At 52.8% G+C, this 19,770-nt stretch overlaps 1 protein-coding gene and 2 non-coding genes across 7 annotated transcripts; all 3 read left to right on the forward strand.

The window, feature by feature from the left end:
• Positions 1-597: 597 nt before the first annotated feature.
• Positions 598-19,621, forward strand: Tnpo2 (transportin 2). Of its 5 annotated transcripts, XM_058576597.1 has the most exons (26): positions 598-614; positions 1,168-1,285; positions 3,446-3,557; positions 4,431-4,506; positions 4,587-4,736; positions 7,322-7,428; positions 7,521-7,654; positions 7,742-7,823; positions 7,898-8,020; positions 8,129-8,247; positions 9,223-9,283; positions 9,384-9,549; positions 9,757-9,909; positions 12,401-12,626; positions 12,828-12,999; positions 13,443-13,529; positions 13,605-13,712; positions 13,815-13,973; positions 15,455-15,542; positions 15,721-15,819; positions 16,294-16,389; positions 16,684-16,789; positions 16,996-17,095; positions 17,172-17,246; positions 17,371-17,498; positions 17,576-19,621. In XM_058576597.1, exons 3-25 carry the CDS (start codon positions 3,459-3,461, stop codon positions 17,476-17,478), a joined length of 2,694 nt encoding a protein of 897 aa, XP_058432580.1. In that variant the 5' UTR covers positions 598-614; positions 1,168-1,285; positions 3,446-3,458; the 3' UTR covers positions 17,479-17,498; positions 17,576-19,621. The 5 variants fall into 5 exon arrangements, with proteins under 5 accessions (XP_058432580.1, XP_046293706.1, XP_046293704.1 ...); XM_046437748.2 differs by lacking the exons at positions 598-614; positions 1,168-1,285 and adding an exon at positions 1,540-1,978; XM_046437746.2 differs by lacking the exons at positions 598-614; positions 1,168-1,285 and having other exon boundaries at positions 3,425-3,557; positions 16,714-16,789.
• Positions 12,680-12,749, forward strand: LOC124088245 (small nucleolar RNA SNORD41). Its single transcript, XR_006850312.1, has one exon. It is a non-coding gene; the product is annotated as a small nucleolar RNA SNORD41 (small nucleolar RNA).
• Positions 15,578-15,651, forward strand: LOC131423921 (small nucleolar RNA ZL2). The gene has a single exon (XR_009226080.1). It is a non-coding gene; the product is annotated as a small nucleolar RNA ZL2 (small nucleolar RNA).
• Positions 19,622-19,770: the final 149 nt, after the last annotated feature.

Genomic DNA, 19,770 nt, shown 5'->3' on the forward strand with positions numbered 1-19,770 from the left:
AAAAAAAAAAGGCTGTAGCTCAGTGGGAAAAGTGACCTTGGCTTCAATTCCCATTAAAAGTAAATAAATAATAATAAAAACATAAAATGGGGAAATATGTCCTGATTCAGCTTTCCAATTTTCAATCTGGGGACCACAGAGAGCCAACCATGTGGACCTATTTACCAAGGGCCACTCTGTTCTGCCCATACTCCCTTATTTACACAGGACTGCTGGAAACTTGCCATATTAAAAGGAGGGGTTGAACATTAACAAATTGTCTCTTGCATCCCAAGCTTCCTCTCCATTTGACTCTTATCTGGGACAGTGCCCTACCTTGATCAGAAAGCTCCCATAATTCGCACACTTCGTTGCATCACCCCAACCAATCCCCAGCCTCAAATTTCATTCTCAACATCCATCTCAGTGGGATTCCAGACTCCGCCCTACAGACCCCCCAAAAGCCCCCTACCGCCGGACTTTTGATTCTTACCTAGCGCATTAAAGGCTGCTCTGGCGCTTGGCACCATGGGATTTGTAGTTCTAGGGCTCGCAGACTGGGACTTTGCACATGCGTTGTTGGTGGCTTCCGCACGTATCTCCAGACCTGTTTCTTCCCAGTTGAACTGGCTACGGTGTGTATCCTTGCTTCTCCTTTCTCTTTAGGGAGTTTTCCTTCGCTCTCGGAGCGAAATTAGGCGTAAGCTGGCGCTCCCCTAGCCAGGAAGGCCATAATACTTGCTTTTCATGAATGAACAGAGCTGGGATGAAGTAGGGGAAGTAGGCTAACTACTGTCGCTTCAGGTTGGGGCAAACATTGATCTGTGTCTCTCCTGAAAGTCAGATAGTCTGTCAGGGAAGGGCTAGTCCTTTGGGATTAGAGCCTTGGTTCATCCGGTAAATATTGGTTTAGGGAGTGGTCGAATACAGCATACAGTCAAAGAATGGCCTTGAGCCTCACGGGGTAAAAAAAACACGCTTTAAAAGAACAGTTTATGGCTTGCCAGGTAATGCTTAACTTGGACTATCTCTAATGGAGCAAACTATTCTTATACACATTTGACGGATGGGGAAAACTGAAGCCCCGAGTGGCAGGAGGTCGCCCATCTTGATATCCGCAGGGCCAGGAGGGGAAGGAAACCTGACAGCTTCCAGGGTCTCCAGCTCTTTGCAACGCTTTGCTCTCAGGAGGAAAAACAGTGCCCTGCCGTCTTCAGATGGAGCATGGATCACGAAGATTTCTTCTTCATGACCCTGCTCTTGCCTAAATTTCTTGGGCAAGGGATTTCATCTCCTTCATCTTCAGGTAGGGAAAAGAATTAGGCCTCCTGTTGTACTTATTTTACTAATTTTATTTTATTTAAAAATTTATATCTTTTTTTGTCTCCTTGTAAAAATTGTCACACAGTATTGAAAATAAATAGCGTAAAATGGGGCGGCGGCCTCTGTAGGAACTCGGCGCGTGTCAGGCTCTTTTTCTTTGTCTCTGGAGTAAAAAGTTCACTCCAGACTCAGTCCCCCTTTTTTTTCCACATGAAGGGTACTCCCTCTGGATGGGGCGCGGAGAAAGAGGAACAATTAAGTTTTTAGGGAGATGATAAGGGCGCAGTTGACTCCCGACCGAAGGGTTCCGGGTTCATCATGCTAAAGTCTACATACACTACCAATTCCTGGCTCCTGCAAAGGGCGGCAGGCAGAAGGGTGTGAGATGCTGAGAAAACGAGACGCTCGGAAGACTAATTGGCCAGAGAGGCTTAGAGGCGGCAATCTTCCGTCACGTGACCTGGCCTTGGCCTGGCCAGGGTCTCCCTAGTGCTCGGTCACGTGTGGTGGCTGTGCATTCCGATTGGTGTGCCCGGACCAGTTTGAACGGAGTACGGAAGCCGCAACGGTTCATCTACGACCGCGTTTTTTTATTCCTTCTCTTTGGCTCCCTCCTTCCGCGCGAGTCTCAGGAGAAGCCGCAGCACTAGGCGCCGCTGCTGCCGCTCAGGGCCCGGTAAGTGGGCCTCACTCAAAGCTGGACCCGCTTGGCTCTGGCTTGCGTTCACCCCCGCCGGGCTCTGGGCCTGCGCTGCGCGTGGCCCGGGCGTCGGGGCCGCGCCCGACCGGGAAAGGCCGGGAACCCGGTTGGGCCCGATCGTCTGGGCAGGGAGAACGGGCCGGGCGGGGGAGGGGGAAACCGAGTTGAGCTTTGGGGGTGGGGCCTCGGAGCCGGGCCAGGTTGGGGTTCCGCGAGAAAGCGGGCCAGTGGGGCGGCTGGGGTCGGGCTGGAGGGGATCTCATTGGGGAAGCGTCTGGGGGCTGCTTAGGGCCTGATTCGGGGACGTCGTGAGGATCGGGTGTGTGTGGGGGCCTGTTTCGGCGGGGCTTGGTGGGTCTGATTGAGGGAGGCCGTGTTGAAAGTTGGGGGGGGCTTGTTGAGTTTGGTAGGGAGGGCCGTCAGTCTTAGGCCTAGAGGGCTGTGCTGGGTGTGACTGAGAGGCGTCACTGGGATCCGTTGAGGGGAATGCTCCGAGGGGAGTTCGGTCAGGCCTAATAGGGGGGAGCTGCAGGGGTTTTCCGACTTGAACTGGTGGGGGGCTTGGCGAAACTTGATTGGGGGAGGCAGCAGAGATCCGTCAGCAGGGCTTACTGCTGACTGGGGCAGAGGGTGGGAGGGAGAGAAGCTTGGCCAGACCTGATTGGGGCTGGCGACGGGGACGGGTGCAGGGGGCTTCTGTCGCGGGTTGGGCGAGCTTGGCTGGCTCTCATTCGGAGGCAGCGGAGACCTATCTCAGCATTGCTTCGGGCCTGATTAAGGGGAACCACTGGAACGGGTCTGGCTTGTCCAGAAAAGGGGGCGTCTGGCATCTGCTGAGCTTGAAGTACCGGATTAGAGGAGGCGGCAGGAATCTTCAGCAGGATCGGAGCACTTTGGACGGTGCACCTGGGGAAGCTCAGGGATCAGACCGGGCAGGAGGCAGCCGGGATCTGGCCGAGCTTGCGGGCCTGGTTTCGGGAGGAGAATCTTCAGGGACTGTGCTTGCACCGGGGACACCACGGGGGCCGGAGCACTATCACGGTCTGGGGCGGGGCCCCTGGATGTGGAAGCGTCTGGGTCCTCGCCCAGCGGCTGCGAGGGAGGCGGAAGCCTTAGGTCCCGCAGCCGGGGGCGGCAGCGGCATGGGTCACCGTGGGAAGAGGGCTCCACCTTGGGTCCGATGAGGATCCGCCGGACCCCGCCGCCGCCTCCCATAGCCCGCTTTCATATTCCCCCACCCGCGCTCCCAAGCCCGCGACTGCGCGGCCGAGGATGGCGCAGCTGGCGGGGACCCCGCACTTGGGCGGGTGTGGATCGGCGGCCTCCGCCTGTCCGCCGAGGGCGCTCCCGTCGTCATGCATCTGCCCCTGCCTCAGGGGCTCAACCCGGGTCTCACACCGAGACCCAGAGACCCAGCGCTGACCCAGGCCCCTACCCCTGCAGCTCGCCTTGCGCCATGGACTGGCAGCCAGACGAGCAGGGCCTGCAGCAGGTCCTGCAGCTGCTCAAAGACTCGCAGTCGCCGAACACGGCCACTCAGCGCATCGTACAGGATGTATCCTTCCTTCCTTCCGGGGCTGGGGGAACCTGGCAGATGTCTGCAGTTTCTGAAGGCCAGAGAAGGAGGGGCCCATTTCCTGACACCCCTCTCCCTGCCCCCTGCATTTTCTGATGTGCAAAAAGAGCATGGCTTGGACAGAGAAGCAAGGACTGAGTGCCTCTGTTCCATTCCTAGAGCTCAGGGATTGTTATAGAAAATAATGAAAATACCTAATGTTCTTCAAGCACTTAATTATTAAAGTAGTTGCTGTTATGTCCATCTTGTGGACAGGGATGTTGAGGCTTAAGAGAGGCAAAAGAACTTCCCAGGGTCAAAGCTCACAACCAGTGGGGAGCCAGGATGGGAAGTTCAGCCTTTTCAGATTTGATTTCAGCCTGTCCTGCCAGAATGGGAAGATAAGTCTTTAAAGCATTAAGAAGTTTCACGTGAAAATTTGGGTTTTTTTTTTTTTTTTTTTCCTTTTTGCCATGCTGGAGCTCTTGAACCCAGGGCCTTGTGCAGGGAGTGTTCTGCCACTTAGCCATACCTCCAAGACCCCCGCCCCCCTTTTAAAGCAGGCAACATTGGATGCTAAGGAGCAGAGCTGAGTAATAGCTGCCTCCCTTGTCAGATGGGGATTCTCTAGCCCTCTCCTGTTCTGCCAGGGTCTTTAGGAGTGGCTGGGGAGCTGGGGCATCCACTCTGGTCCATGTGTGTGTTTGATAGCCTGAAATGCTCTGAGCTGCTCTGGGCACAGGGGTTGATGAGTGGGATCCCAGGGGCTGGTGGCCTGGTCCCCTCAGTCACTTATGTCCTCAGCTGTGTGGCAGTGAGGGGGCTCTGCCTAGGGAAGGCCCCTGTCTCCCAAGACCCTTAACAGCCTGGCAGAAACTCAAACAACTCAACCAGTTTCCTGACTTCAACAACTACCTTATCTTCGTCCTGACCAGACTCAAATCAGAAGGTATGCTGTATGTGCCCCTCCATGTGAGCCACACCCCACCTTACCCTCATGGCTCCCTGAACCTCAGCCTCTCCCCACAGATGAGCCCACCCGTTCTCTCAGTGGACTCATTCTTAAGAACAACGTGAAGGCACATTACCAGAGCTTCCCACCCCCTGTGGCTGACTTCATCAAACAGGAGTGTCTTAACAACATTGGTGACGCCTCCTCGCTCATCCGAGCCACCATCGGTGAGAAGGGGCAGTGGGGGCTCTGGGTCAGAAGCTGCTCAGCGTGTTCAGGGTGCTGTTCACTGAATGCTCTGGCATCCTATGTGGCTGTACTGTTACCACTGCTATTTGACAGGTGAGGAGATGGAGGCACTGAGATGATAAGGGACTTGCTTGGTAAGTAGCAGAACTGGGAAACAAGCCCAGGCAGTGCAGGTCCATGTTCTGGAACCATTCCCTCTGGAAACGGCCAGCCGTTCTTGTTTTGGAGATAAGTGACTTAGTATTCAGAATTTTGTGCTAAGCGCTTCGGATCTAGCTTCCCTGCCCTTGTGGAGACAGCTATTAGCTGACTTTCACCAGTCGTGGTTCAGATGCAACATGAATTAGTTAATATTGGCCCTTCCTGATGCCTGGCAGATTGCCTCAGGAAGTTAAAGAGGGCTGGGTAGGAACTAATTGGAGCCCTATTCCCTTAAGGCTTTTCACTACTGATAAATACATTTGTTCCTCTAAGAAGGTGTTTTGTGGGCTGGGGTGTAGCTCAGTAGTTGAGCACAGGCAAGCTCACATGAGGCCCTGGGCTCCATCCCAAGGACTGCAGAGCTAAAGAAATTTTAAAGAAAATTTATAGGACTATTTCAAAGGAAAAGACAGATTTACTTATGCTAAAGGGAAGAAAATCTTCAAAATAAATGCAACAATAACAAGAAAATAGTACTAGCTGTGTGGGCCTGTCAGAAGTGCTGCTCTCATGGCTTCCTGCCTCTACAGAAGTAGCTCTAACCTCAGCTCCCCCTCTGAGCTAAGCAGAAGGATCTGGACTTCCTAAGCTCATTCTAGGTACCAGGCTCTGCTCTCAGTACTGTTGGTCCTCCAGATCCACAGGTTCCATATCTGCATATTCAACCAACTGTGATTCGAAAATGTTTGGGGAAAAAAAATTGCACCTGTACTGAATATGAACAGACATTTTTTTCCTGTCTTTATTCTCTAAACAATACAGTATTGCAACTATGTACCTAGCATTGGTATTCTGTTAGATATTTAAAGTGTATGGGAGAATGTACTAAGTATCTTTTTATGAGTGCTGGTAATTGAACCCAGGGGCACTTTAGTACTGAGCTACATCCCCAGTCCTTTTTATTTTGAGACAGGGTCTTGCAGAGTTACCAAGCTTGACCTTGAACTTGAGATCCAACTGCCTCAGCCTCCCAAGTAGCTGGGATTATAGGTGTGTGCCTGGCTGTGTACAAAGTATTATATCCAAATATTACACCATTTTCTATAAGGGACTTGATTTTGGTGTCCCTGAGATGTCCTGGAACCATTTCCCCATAGGATGACTACAACTAAATCATTGATGATTCCTAGTAGGCTTAGGAGGCTGGTGGCTGTCTTTTTGTTTGTTTGCTTTTTGTTTTTGTTTTTTTCATGGTACTGGGGATTGAGCCCAGGGCCTCAAAATACTTGGACAAGCCCTCTATCCCTGAGGTACACCCCTAGCCCTTTTTATTTTATTTTGAGACAGGGTCTTGCTGAGTTGCCCAGGCTGGCCTTGAACTTGGGATCCTCCTGCGGCAGCCTCCTGAGTAGCTGGAATTACAGGCGTGCTCTACTGCACCCGGCTCAGGCTGATGCTGATGCTGATGTTCTTTATTTCCATCGAGGGCAAAGAATGGAGGCACAGAGAGGTTAGGTGATGTGGTCAAGGTCACACTGCCAGATGGGGAACTGGGACTGCATCATGGGCTGCCATCAGTGTCCCTTATGAACCCACCTTTCTCAATTCATGAGTCCAGCAGTGAGCCTTCTGCCCTTGGGAGACACTGCCATCTTGTGGCATTAAACGCTCATCTTCCTTGACAGCAACGGTATTCAGCTCGACACCAGGACCCCTCCACTGCCCTCAGGGCTCTGTAGTTGCTGCTATTTGCTCTTCGATTTCTGACAGGCAGTAGAGCCCTCCCTGTGGCCACAAGGCCTTGCATGACTTGTTACTGTCATCTCTGTCCTCACCTCTTCCCATACTTTCCCCATTGCTCTCTGTTCTGATCCCTTCTGTGAGCCCATTAGGCCATAACTCTCCTGGGACCTTTGCCCGTCCCTCTTCCTGGGATGCTTTCCCCCCAGGTACCAGGAGGCCTTCTTCCTGACCCACTTCACCTCCCTCAGCTTGTGACTCACACGTCACCACCTAGAAGCTGAGCGTGGTGGCACACACTTGTAATCCCAGCTTCTCGGGAATCTGAGGCAGGAGAATCACAAGTTTGAGGCCAGCCTGGGCACCTTCCTTGTCTCAAACTAAAAGGGACTAGGGATGAAGAGTGCCCTGGGTTCAATCCTCAGTATTGAAAAATAAATAAATAAATAAATAAATGAAACCCGCCTCAGTGAGGCCTGCTCTGACCACCCAGTTGCTCCCCTCCCTTTCAGCCCTTGTATGTGGTTTCCCAGTATTTTACTGGGAAAAAATGTGGTGGAGCCATGGAGGGCTTCTGTGGGATAGTTTAGGGAAAGCCAGTGAATGAGTGCCTGGTGCCTAGGGGAGGGGACCCTGCAGGCCCTCACCCAGCCTGAGGCCGCCTCCTTTTCCCTCTGTCCAGGTATCCTCATCACCACCATTGCTTCCAAGGGGGAGCTGCAGATGTGGCCTGAGCTGCTGCCCCAGCTGTGCAACCTGCTCAACTCCGAGGATTACAACACCTGTGAGGTAGGTGGAGCTGTGGCCAGCCCAACCAGAGACCTAGGCCTAGCCTGCGACCCACACTCATATCTCTATTCCTCTCCTCTCCTCTCCACCAGGGAGCATTTGGAGCCCTGCAAAAGATCTGTGAAGACTCCTCTGAGCTCCTGGATAGTGATGCTCTCAACAGGCCCCTGAACATCATGATCCCTAAGTTTCTGCAATTCTTTAAGCACTGCAGTCCCAAGATCCGGTGGGCGTGGCTCCCCAGGGCATCTGAGGGTCTTGGAGTGTGTGGGCTGGCCAGACCCGGGTGACCCACATCTTTGCACCCTGCTAGGTCCCATGCCATTGCCTGTGTGAACCAGTTCATCATGGACCGGGCGCAGGCGCTGATGGACAACATTGACACCTTCATTGAGGTGCGCTGCTGGGCAGGGGTTGGGCAGGAAGAGGCCCAAGGTCTCGAGGCAGCTGACCCCACCCTTCCCTGCAGCACCTGTTTGCCCTGGCTGTGGATGATGACCCTGAGGTGCGGAAGAATGTGTGCCGTGCCCTGGTGATGCTTCTAGAAGTGCGGATTGATAGGCTCATCCCCCACATGCACAGCATTATCCAGGTGTGCATGGCCAAGGCCAGTGCAGATGGGCAGGTGGGCAGCTGGCATGGGGACTGGGGAGCCACCTGCAATTGGGCTAGGTCTCAGCTTCTCCCCCACTTGCTCCAGTACATGCTGCAGAGGACCCAGGACCACGACGAGAATGTGGCCCTCGAGGCTTGTGAGTTCTGGCTGACGCTGGCCGAGCAGCCCATCTGCAAGGAAGTCCTCGCCTCCCATCTGGTCCAGTGAGTGTTGTTGCTCCCACCCTGTCACACTCTAGCCTCCACCCCTTGCTGTACCTGTGCCTTCCCTTCTGGTCAGTCACCTCCTGAGCTTGTCCCAGTTCACGTCCTCTGTGTGTATTTACTTTCAATCCTATAAGACTGTAGCTTTAAGGACTTAAAAAAATTAGATTGATAAGACAAAAAATGAGCCTGGATCCTGGATCCAGGTGTCTGTCGGAAGGCATCTCTCTGGTCTCAAATCTGATCTTTTTCTTAGTTCTGGGGATTGAACCCAGGGGCTCTCTGCCACTGTACATCCCCAGCCCTTTTTACTTTTTCACTGGAGGCAGGGTCTGGCTGCGTTGCTCAGGCTGACCTGGAACTTGCCATCTTTCTGCCTCAGCCTCCTCCCCAGGGTTGCAGGTGTGTGCCACTGTCTGGCTAATGAGCTTAACCCTGAATCACTTTGTTGATATGGGGAGGCTGTGGGGCTGGGCCTAGAGGGGTGGCTTCTGGGGAGTGATGTGACACCCTTGGGGAATAGGATGAGAAGGTTCTAGAAGAGTCTGCAAGTCCAACTCCAGTTGAGACCATTCACTCTGCCTTTCACTTTCCCAGTGTGGCCTGGACTCAACCATCTTAGGGAGGTGCCCAGGGCCTGAGTCACATGACCATACCTTATCACATGATAAGGACCAGGTACTCTTGTAAGATTTTCAGTGTGTTTAGGGGTCTGGAATGGCCCTGGGTGGCCAGATCCAAGCCAAAGCTTTCCTGTGGAGCCAAGGAGGTATCACCTAACCATGGTGGCTGAAACTAGGTTGGGATAATTCCCCACATGGAAATGAATGGCTGCAGGATGCACAAGTATCTGCATGCTTGGCAATGTCTGCCCCTTGATAGATGCTGTTGCCCACACCTCTGCCGCCTCCTGCCCAGGCTGTACACCCCCGATGAGGGCCCCTGCACTATGACAAACATCCTCTCTTCTGACAGGTTGATCCCCATCCTGGTCAATGGAATGAAGTACTCAGAAATTGACATCATCCTGCTCAAGGTCTGGCTGGGTCTGTTGGCTGCTGAGCGTGGGTTGTAGGGCAGAGGCGTTGGCTGGGTTTCCCCTATGGTGCTGAGTGGTCTGCTGGCCTTGTCCCCAGGGGGACGTGGAGGAGGATGAGGCAGTCCCTGACAGCGAGCAAGACATCAAGCCACGCTTCCACAAATCACGAACAGTGACACTGCCCCATGAGGCCGAGCGACCTGATGGTTCTGAGGATGCAGAGGATGATGACGACGATGATGCTTTGTCCGACTGGAATCTGAGTGCGTGGCTCGGCCGGCCCTGGGGGTGAGGTGGCAGGCCCTGGGATCCCTTTCTGAAGGTGACAAGATGCTGGTGCAGGCAGATCATGAAGAACTTACCATGATCTCTCACTGGGGAGACTGACCTCCCCCCCCCCCCAGTCAAGCAGGGCCAGCCTCCCGCACATTTAGTATTCCTCATCCCATCCCCCAATTGTCCGCCCTCAGGGAAGTGCTCAGCGGCTGCACTGGATGTCCTCGCCAATGTCTTTCGGGAGGAGCTGCTGCCTCACCTCCTCCCACTGCTCAAGGGCCTCCTGTTCCACCCTGAGTGGGTGGTCAAAGAGTCAGGCATCCTGGTGCTGGGTGCCATCGCTGAGGGTGAGTCCTGTGTCTACCCTCATCCTGGGTGTGCCCCCTGGCTTGTCCGTACTTCCTGCACACTGGCCAGAGTCTGGGACTGGATACAGCACTGACAAGGCCTGCTCAGCACTCTTCAGACCCCTCTAGAGTCCCAGTCATCCCCTTGGCCCGTGGGCCCACAAGGAATCTCCAAAACCCTAACATGCATTCTCTCCGGCAGGCAGGTCAGCAATGTTGTAAGTGTAATTGCAGCAGCTGCAGCTGTGACAGCAAGTACCTCTGCAGCGCTTCTCTCACAGTAGGGCCACCCAGGCCGGGTCCCCATCAATGAACTTGCCCAGTTACCACCATCTGCTGAAGTGCGTGCCAGAACCCCAAGTTCATAGATGGGGAAAATGAGGGTCACAGAGGTGACCATACCACCATTTCCCTGCTGTCACCCAGGTGCATCAGAATGTCACACCTGATCCTGGCTGCTAGACTATCCTGACAAAAATGGAAGGGCTCAGTGGTGGACACAAAGCATGGCAGTCTGATGCAGGTGTCATGTGTGACCACGTCAGCAAACAGAGCTGTCCTAAACATTTCAAACATGGGAGCAGGAACTCTCAAGCTAGAGAGCTTTTAAATTTTTTCTGAGGAGGGCAAGGGGTGGAGCTCAGTGTTAGGGCACTTGCCTGGCATATAAGAGGCCTGGGGTTCCAACCCCAGCACCAAAAAAATATTTTTATTTTTTTCCTAAGAAAAGGTTTCTGGGCACTGCATCCCGTGTTAATAGGATTTGTCTTTTTCGAAAAAATGTAGTTGTATGTTAGGTGCATTTCATGTTGATGGGGAAGACAAAACTAGAGGAGGTGGTGCCGGGCTGGTAAGAACAAATCTTATGTGTTTGATAATTGGGGGGATAAGTTATTCTTAGTGTTCTGTTGAGGTAAGAAAGTGGTGCTCTACCTGGTATGGTGGCACACCTTATAATCCCAGCAACTCGGGAGGCTAAGGCAAGAGGATCCCTAGTTCAAGGCTAGTCTCAGCAACTCCGAATGAATAGGAGACATTATTACATGTATGATTGCACAACCGGTGTGACTGCATTGTGTACCACCAGAGGACTGAGAAGTTGTGCTCTATTTGTGTACAATGTGTCAAAACACATTTTACATGTAGAACTAATTAAAACAAATTTTTTAAAATTAAAAAAGGGGGGTGCCTGTGGCTTAGTGGTAGCACATTTGCCTGACGTGTGAGGCACTGGGTTTAATTCTCAGGACTGCATATAAATTTAAAAAAAAATAAAGGTCCATCAACTAAAAAAAAATATGAAAGGTGAGAATGAATGAATGTAAGATTACTTTGAAAGCCAAATCACTAAATAAATAAAGAAAAAATAAATAGGGCTGGGGTTGTGGCTCAGTGATGGAGCGCTTACCTAGCATGTGTGAGGCACTGGATTCGAACCTCAGCACCACTTTAAAAAATGAATAAAATAAAGGTATTGGGTCCATCTAGAACTATAGATAGATAGATAGGTAGGTAGATAAAACTGCTGGGGATGTAGCGCAGTAATAGAGCACCCCTGGGTTCGATGCTACATATACACTAACTGTGATCCTCATGTCTTTTTTGTGGTATGGGAATTGAACCCAGGTACATTCCCCCTGAGCTATATTCCCCCAGCCCTTTATTATTTGAGACAGGGTCTCCTAAATTGCTGTGGCTGGCCTCCAACATGTGAGCCTCTGGCTTCATTCAAGTAGCTGAGATTATAGGCATCACGGTGTGCAGCTGATGCTTATGTTTTTTTGTTTGTTTGTTTTGGTACCAGGGATTGAACCTAGGAATACTCCAACACTGAGCCATATCCCCAGATCCTTTTTTTTTTTTTTTTTTTTGATGTCTTATTTAGAGACAGGGTCTCACTGAGTTGCTTAGGGCCTCTCTTAAATTGCTAAGGCTGGCTTTGAATCCATATTCCTCCTGCCTCAGTTTCCCAAGCCAGTGGGATTACAGGTATGCACTATCACATCCAGCTGATATTCATGATTTTAAGAAAAGAGAAGGTGTGAGAGTATAGCTAAGTCATAGAGTACTTTCCTAGCACACTTGCCTAGTATGGTTTCCATTCCCATTATCAGAAAAAATTAGGGAAGATGAAGAGTAAAAGAAAATGCATAAACATCTAAGAATGGTTTCTTTCATGTGAGAAGTACTTCCCATCCGTCTGGATCATTGGGCTGCCCCATAGAGCTGATGAGCTCAGCGGTCCTATGGATCTTGAATTGATAGGTGACTGGATAACACATCCCCCAGATGCCATATACCTGCTCTGTCTCCCATCCTGCCCTTGTGTTTCTTGGACTCTGTGAAATGACTCTGGGCCATTTATGAACCTTAGAGCCTCAGTTTCCTCACCTGTCAGGTGGGGCTCATTCCTTCTTTCTATAAGGGTTGGTATGCCTGGGCCTAGCTGTGCTCAATCAAACCATCCCCTTTTGTCCCCTGGTCCCTGTAGGCTGCATGCAGGGCATGGTGCCCTACCTGCCTGAGCTGATCCCACACCTCATCCAGTGCCTATCAGACAAGAAGGCCCTGGTCCGCTCCATCGCCTGCTGGACATTGAGCCGCTATGCCCACTGGGTGGTCAGCCAGCCCCCAGACATGCACCTCAAGCCTCTGATGACGGAGCTGCTCAAGCGCATCCTGGATGGCAACAAGAGGGTGCAGGAAGCGGCCTGCAGGTGATCTTTAACCCCTGAGCTTGCAGCAACCCCCTCGTGGTCTCTTTGCTTTCTGGGAAGTGATGACACCTGTGACCGCTGACCTGGCCCTGATTTCTCTTGTATTCGTACTGGCTGATCCTATGTGCACCCTTCCCAATTGCATGACGAGTACCACCTGCCAGGGTCCACTAAGCCCTCCACCCTGACCCCCTCCACCAGTGCCTTCGCTACCCTGGAGGAGGAGGCCTGCACAGAGCTGGTACCCTACCTCAGCTACATCCTGGACACCCTTGTCTTTGCCTTTGGCAAGTACCAGCACAAGAACCTGCTCATTCTCTACGATGCCATCGGCACTCTGGCTGATTCTGTGGGCCACCATCTCAACCAGCCGGTGAGACCCCAGAGCAGCCCCCTACTCTCCATCCTGGTGCCCTTTGGCATCTGGTGACCTGGCGGCGACCCTGTGTCACACGCCAGGGATGTGGCCATGACCGCAACAGGCAGACAGACCCACCTGGTCCCCGCCCTCGCACTGCTCCCAGTCTAGGGGGGAGACAGACAGTTTTGAGATAGCATGGTAAGTGCTGTGCTGGGGAGTGCAGGGGCCTGTGGGAACCAGAGGTGCCGATCCAGGCTTCTGGGTGGGGGCAAGGGTTGAGGGGATAATGCTCTGGACAAACAGATGAGAACAAGAAGGGCCTCTGGCTGCATGGTGAGGCCTTGCAGAGCCCCGTGAGCCACGGCAAGGAGTCCAGGTCTCATCATTCAGGTGACAGCCTTCTTTAAGTCACCCCCACCCAACCCAGGGACCCCAACTTCCCACTCCCCCTCCAGGAGTATATCCAGAAACTGATGCCCCCACTGATCCAGAAATGGAACGAGCTCAAGGATGAGGACAAGGACCTCTTCCCCCTGCTGGAGGTGAGTGGCTCAGGTCCCCTCCCCTAGGACCACTATCTCCTGCCTGAGTTCACCTCACCTCCTCTTCCCTGCCAGTGCCTGTCATCGGTGGCCACCGCTCTGCAAAGCGGCTTCTTGCCCTACTGTGAGCCTGTCTACCAACGTTGTGTCACCCTGGTGCAGAAGACACTGGCCCAGGCCATGGTGAGCATCCTCTAACCACTTACCCACCCATTAGCACTGCTGCTGCTGCCCAGGCCCCAGCCTGTTCCCCTCACCCACCTCCCCACCCCCACCTATATCCAGATGTACACCCAGCACCCTGAACAATATGAGGCCCCAGACAAGGACTTCATGATTGTGGCACTGGACCTGCTCAGTGGGCTGGCCGAGGGCCTGGGTGGCCACGTGGAGCAGCTGGTGGCCCGAAGCAACATCATGACATTGCTCTTCCAATGCATGCAGGTGGGTGATGCCCCAAGCAGGCCACACCCCATCCCTGCTATCCCCAAGGGGTGGCAGGGAAGCAGTCCTTTACCTGGCCAGTGACAACATTCAGTAGCCCATGTGGGCTTTCCTGGGGGACTCGGCCATAAGTTGTGCCAGAGAACATCAGAGAAAGAGGGCCTTTAAAAAAGGCTCTGAGCCAGGCATGGTGGTGTATGTCTGTAATCCCAGTAACATGGGAAGCTGAGGCAAGAGCACTGTAGGTTCCAGTCCAGCCTGGGTAACTTAGCAAGACCCTATCTCAAAATAAAAGGGCCAGGATATAGCTAGGTGATATAGCATCCATGGTTTAATCCCTAGTCCCACTAAAAAAGAAAAAATGGCAAACAGGGGTGGGGGCATAGCTCTGGTAGAGTGCAGCTGGGTTCAATTTTCAGTACCGAGGAAAAAAGAATTGAAAGCACACATCCTGCCCCGCACACACACCCAAGAACATTCTTGGTATTTCTAGATGACATCTACAAAGATGTCAGTGATATGCAAATAGTTGGTTAAATTGAACTGTTTAAGAAAGGATGTCGGGCTGGGGATGTGGCTCAAGCGGTAGCGCGCTCGCCTGGCATGCGTGCGGCCCAGGTTCGATCCTCAACACCACATACAAACAAAGATGTTGTGTCCGCCAAGAACTAAAAAAAAATAAATATTAAAAAGTTCTCTCTCTCTCTCTACCTCTATCTCTCTCACTCTCTCTTAAAAAAAAAAAAAAAAAAAAAAAAAAAAAAAAAAAAAAAGAAAGGATGTCAAGGAAAACATTCTGTGTGTTTAGTCCACTTGGATTTTTTTTGTTGTGGTGGTGGTGCTGGGGATGGAACCTAGGGCCTCAAGCATGTTAGGCAAGTGCTCTACTATTGAGCCATATCCACACTCTGAAAGGGGACAAGAGCATGGGACTAGTGCTAGGCGCAGCAGCACACACCTATAATCCCAGCAGCTCAGAATGCTGAGATAGGAGGATGGTGAGTTCAAAGCCAACCTCAGCAAAAGCCAGCTGTTAAGCAACTCGGTGAGACCCTGTCTCCAAATAAAATAAATCCCCAGTAGCCCCCCACCAAAAAAAAAAAAAAAGAGCAGGAGATTAGAGTGGTTAAGGGATAGCATTGAGCAATGGCACATTCCCGTCACCCCAGCTATTCAGGAGGCTGAGGCAGAAGGATTATAAGTGAGGTTTTGTTGTTGTTGTTGTTTTGTGGATCTTGGGGATTGACCCAGGGTGCTGTACGACTGAGCCACATCCCCAGCCCTTTTATTTTGAGAGGATCTCACTAAATTGCTTAGGGTCTCAACTAAATTGCTGACAGTTTAGTATCTCTAAATAAAAATGGCTAGAGGTAGAGCTCAATGGGAAACTCCCCTTATTCCCATCTCCAGTATTAAATAAAATAAGGAAAAGTCAGTGTTCAGGGCCAGGATGTACTATACTGTCCCTTCTCCTGCCCCAGGACTCAATGCCTGAGGTCCGGCAGAGCTCCTTTGCCCTCCTGGGAGACCTCACCAAAGCCTGCTTCATCCATGTCAAGCCCTGTATTGGTAAGTCACTGCCCTCAACCTGTGACCCCAGCCCTGGCCTCAAGTGATGGAGACACACTGTGGGAGAACCGTGACCGTACTGGGATGTGTTCGTACTGTCTGATGGGCTTGCCCAGCTAGTTGCAGGAGCTTACCGTGGCTGGCCTTCCTTCTCAGCACTCCTGTTTCTCTCCACCAGCTGAGTTCATGCCCATCCTGGGCACCAACCTGAACCCTGAATTCATCTCTGTCTGCAACAATGCCACCTGGGCCATTGGGGAGATCTGCATGCAGATGGGTGAGTGCCCTGAAAGAGGGCAGGCTGGCCGTGTCTCCTCATGGAACTGCTCTGGGTTTCCCTTGAGGGTGGAGCCAAGTGGCTGAAAAATCATTTGTGATTTGCTTTCCCAAAAGGGCGGGACAGGAGGGCTGTTTGTATTGGACTGTGTTATGTAGTTGCTGAAAGCCCTATTGGATTGGTTGGGTGACTTTGGCCTCTTTTCCTGAAGGAGTACTGGGTGGTGTGATGTCATCATGGAATTCAGTGGTGACTGCAGGGGAGCCTCTGGTGTTTGGAGGATGTGGGTCTGTCTCTGGTTGACCATGATTCTGAGCTGAGGAGCAGCAAGAGAAGAGCCTTTGTGCCCTCAGCAGTTGTGGTTGGCCAGTCTAGGGATGGAACTGGGGTCAGTGAGGTAGAGGGGCCATACCTCTGATTGGGTCAGAGTGGGTGGAGTAGGCTGTGCAGGTTTCTGATTGGTTGCTTCCCTAGGGGCAGAGATGCAGCCCTATGTGCAGATGGTCCTCAGCAATCTGGTGGAGATAATCAACAGGCCCAACACACCCAAGACACTGCTGGAAAACACAGGTGGGTGCCAGGCCTGGGCCACTGCCCCTTGCCTTCCTCTTTGAGATGGGGTTCTGCACTGGGAAGGGAGCCATTGAAAGTCTTGGGAAAGTTCTGGTATTGAGAAAGGGGTTCTGGGAGAAGCCCAAGAAAAATGCTGGCCTCAGGGAGACCTTGGAAGAGATCCAGGCTGGGCCATGCTTAGGGGCCCAGGCTGGCTGCAGGAGCCGTTTCCTTGGGGCCCATGGGGCGGGGCTCGGTGCCTCGTACCAGAGGCCCCGCCACGTACCGTCCCGGGGCCACTCGGGGTTGCAGGTCGCCTGACGAGTCCCTCTGCCATTCCAGCCATCACCATTGGCCGCCTGGGCTACGTGTGCCCACAGGAGGTGGCACCCATGCTGCAGCAGTTCATCCGGCCTTGGTGTGTGCCCTCCTGGGTGGGGCCTGGGCAGTGGGGTGGGTGGGACAGGCAGGCCTGACCACTTCCCTTGGCTGTGCCCCCGCCCTAGCTTACCCCCGACAGATGCATGACCCAGAGCTACCCACTGAGGCCCTGCTACCCTGTCCCCCATTGTTGTACATTCAGCGCCAGTCCCCACCTCTGACCCGCTGCCCACCTTCCTGCAGGTGCACATCCCTCAGGAACATCAGGGACAACGAGGAGAAGGACTCTGCCTTCCGGGGCATCTGCATGATGATTGGTGTCAACCCCGGGGGTGTTGTGCAGGTCGGGCAGCTGGGCTCTGAGGGCAGGGTGGGAGCCGGCTCGGGCGGTCCCTCACATGGGATCCGTCATGTTTCAGGACTTTATTTTCTTCTGCGACGCTGTAGCCTCCTGGGTGAGCCCGAAGGATGACCTTAGGGACATGTTTTATAAGGTGAGGCTCCAGCTCAGCCCTGATTCTTTCCTGGGAGAGGGTGGAAGCAATCTCTGGCCATAGGGGGACAAAGCCAAGTTTAGCTGTGCCCTAACCCTGACCCTTCACCCCTACCTCACCACAGATCCTCCATGGCTTCAAAGACCAAGTTGGGGAGGAAAACTGGCAGCAATTCTCGGAGCAGTTCCCGCCACTGCTCAAGGAGAGGCTGGCAGCCTTCTATGGGGTCTAGGCTCATGTGGAGACTGTCAGGTGAGTGAGTGGGTCTTGCCACCCAGGGCTGACTGGCCAAACCCATGCAGGGCCCTGACCCTCCCTTTCCCCTGCAGGTTTCTGTCTGCCTCATCGTCTGAGGGATTGCTGGGGAGCACGCTGCGTCCAGAAGTCGCTGTGCCCTGTTCCAGGGGGGTTAGGGAGGAGTGAGCGGGACCCAAATCCAGACGCCTTCCCAGTCCGTCCAACCGTCCACTTGCCCCACTAGGCCTATGTGGCCGGCGCTTGGGCAGGTGGGTGGGGCCTCCACGCTCATCCTACAAACAGGGAGGGGGGTGGGACTTCTTGGCAGGCAAGAGCCCCCAGGCTCTTCTAATGGGGTCATCTCAGGCAGCCCACCTGGGCCAGCCACATGGGAGGGAGGAATCAACACAGCCGACTGAATCCGGCTTTGGATGAGGCGAGGGGATCGCAGGAGGGGAGGGGGGTCCTTGTAGAGACGCGTACACACACATGGCCACACGCATGTGCAGGCACCGCAGCCAGCCAGTCTGGGCCAGCCGCCCCACCATTTCCCCGACTGCATGGAGACAGTAGAATTAGTGAACCCCTGAGTTAAGCCGTACGGCCTTCCTTGTAACTTGCATCTAGAGTATAAGAAGCTTCCGCTGTTTTGCCGGAATCGGCGGTGATTGGGGAGGGCTGGGGGGGTTGGGGGAGCCTCAGCCGGGATGGGGGGAGGAAGATGGCCACTTTGAGGCCGCCCCGTCAGCACGCACACGCTTTGGACCTGCTCCATACACTTCCCTGCCAGCTTCGTGGCAGCCTCAGCCAATGTGTCCCCATCCTAGTCCCATCCCAGCCAGCAGAGTGGGGACCACCAGAGTGGCCAGAGCTGGTCCGAATTCGCCATTTCGCTCCCTGTGCTCCAGTGGTATTTGTGCTCCCAGCACTGGCCTGGGGCGTTTCTTTCCTGAGGAGCTGGGACAGAGCTGCTAGTACCTAGCCCTGTGTCTCTTGCGGGAAGGAGCTTCAAGGGCAGGCTGGTTCTCTGCATTCCTGAGAACCCCCTGAAGTGAGTGGGGGTCTTTAACTGGTGATGATATTGGACAGAGGTTTATGCAAGAAGTAACCCCAGAGCTTGGAGCAAGGGAAGGTGGAATGCCCCTGGCCCCCACTTTGTCCCTCTGGGACTTCCTGCTCATCACAGTGCCCAATGGGCTTAGACCCCCACCAGACTGGGACAGCACTTCTATAGAGAACCTTCTCAGATTGGTTGAGGGTGCAGTCAAGGTGGGCGGGGGCTCCCCTGGAGAAGGGGGTACAGTTATTTCTGAGTTGGCTGGGAAACTGGGCCCTGCAGACCCCTTCACTTCATTTTTTTTTTTCTTTCCTGCTTTCTACTACTTTGGGGGGGGGGGCTTGTGTTTTGGGGTTTGACTGGAGTCCTATATCCTATGGCCTGTTCCATCTATCCCTCCAAGGCCCTGGATCCTACCCTGGCCAGGTGTCTTATCAGATAGGGTCAGGCCCTACCTCTATTCCAAGGCGTACTTAGTGCACATTCCATAGTTGAGCTGTTCCTGCCCCCACCCCTACCCCACCAAAACTTGAGCAGGTCTCTGGAAGCCATTTGTAAAAAAAAAAAAAAAAGAAAAAGAAAAAAAAGAAAAGAAAAGAAAAAACTTTTTAATACCATTTAGTTTTCTGCTAATTCCACTTTGGAGCATCCTCCACTGAGTCTTGCGGTATATGGATGGATTGGCTGTCTGATGGAATTGGTAACCCCCTTTCCATCAAAGATGGGGGGCTCTAACCACCTTCAGGGAAGGGGAGCCTGGTTCTTCTACTTTTTCTTTTCTTGTATTCTTTTTTTTTTTTTTTTTAAGAAAGCTATTTAATTTTTTAATTTATTTTTGGTTGGTTTTTGCACAATGAAGTTTCAGCTTCTCAACTTTATTCCCTGTCTAGGGCTGTGGACCCAGATTGGCCTTGATCCACAGTCCCTCTCCCCTTGCCCCGAGTCCCTCCTCACCCTCTTTTCCCTGCAGGCTCCCAGGTCTGTCCATTTGTTACCGTGCTGTGCTGGGGATTGGCGCCAAGGTGGCGTGAGATTCCACTTGTGTAGAACTTTGTTGAGTAAAGATCAGTTTCTTGTGAAACCTTTGTTCTCTATTTTCTTGTGTCCTTGGCTTTGGTAGTGGAGGCCTGGGGTGCTTTAGAAATGGGAACAGAACTACAGTCAGGAAGTAATCGAGGGACCCAAAAAGTAAGAATTTTTTGTTGTTTTCAGTACAGAGGGTGCTTATCA

Source organism: Marmota monax, unplaced genomic scaffold, assembly GCF_021218885.2.
Source record: "Marmota monax isolate L192 unplaced genomic scaffold, Marmota_monax_Labrador192_F-V1.1 WCK01_AAM20220418_F8-fsc00021, whole genome shotgun sequence".
NCBI classification, from domain to species: domain Eukaryota; kingdom Metazoa; phylum Chordata; class Mammalia; order Rodentia; family Sciuridae; genus Marmota; species Marmota monax.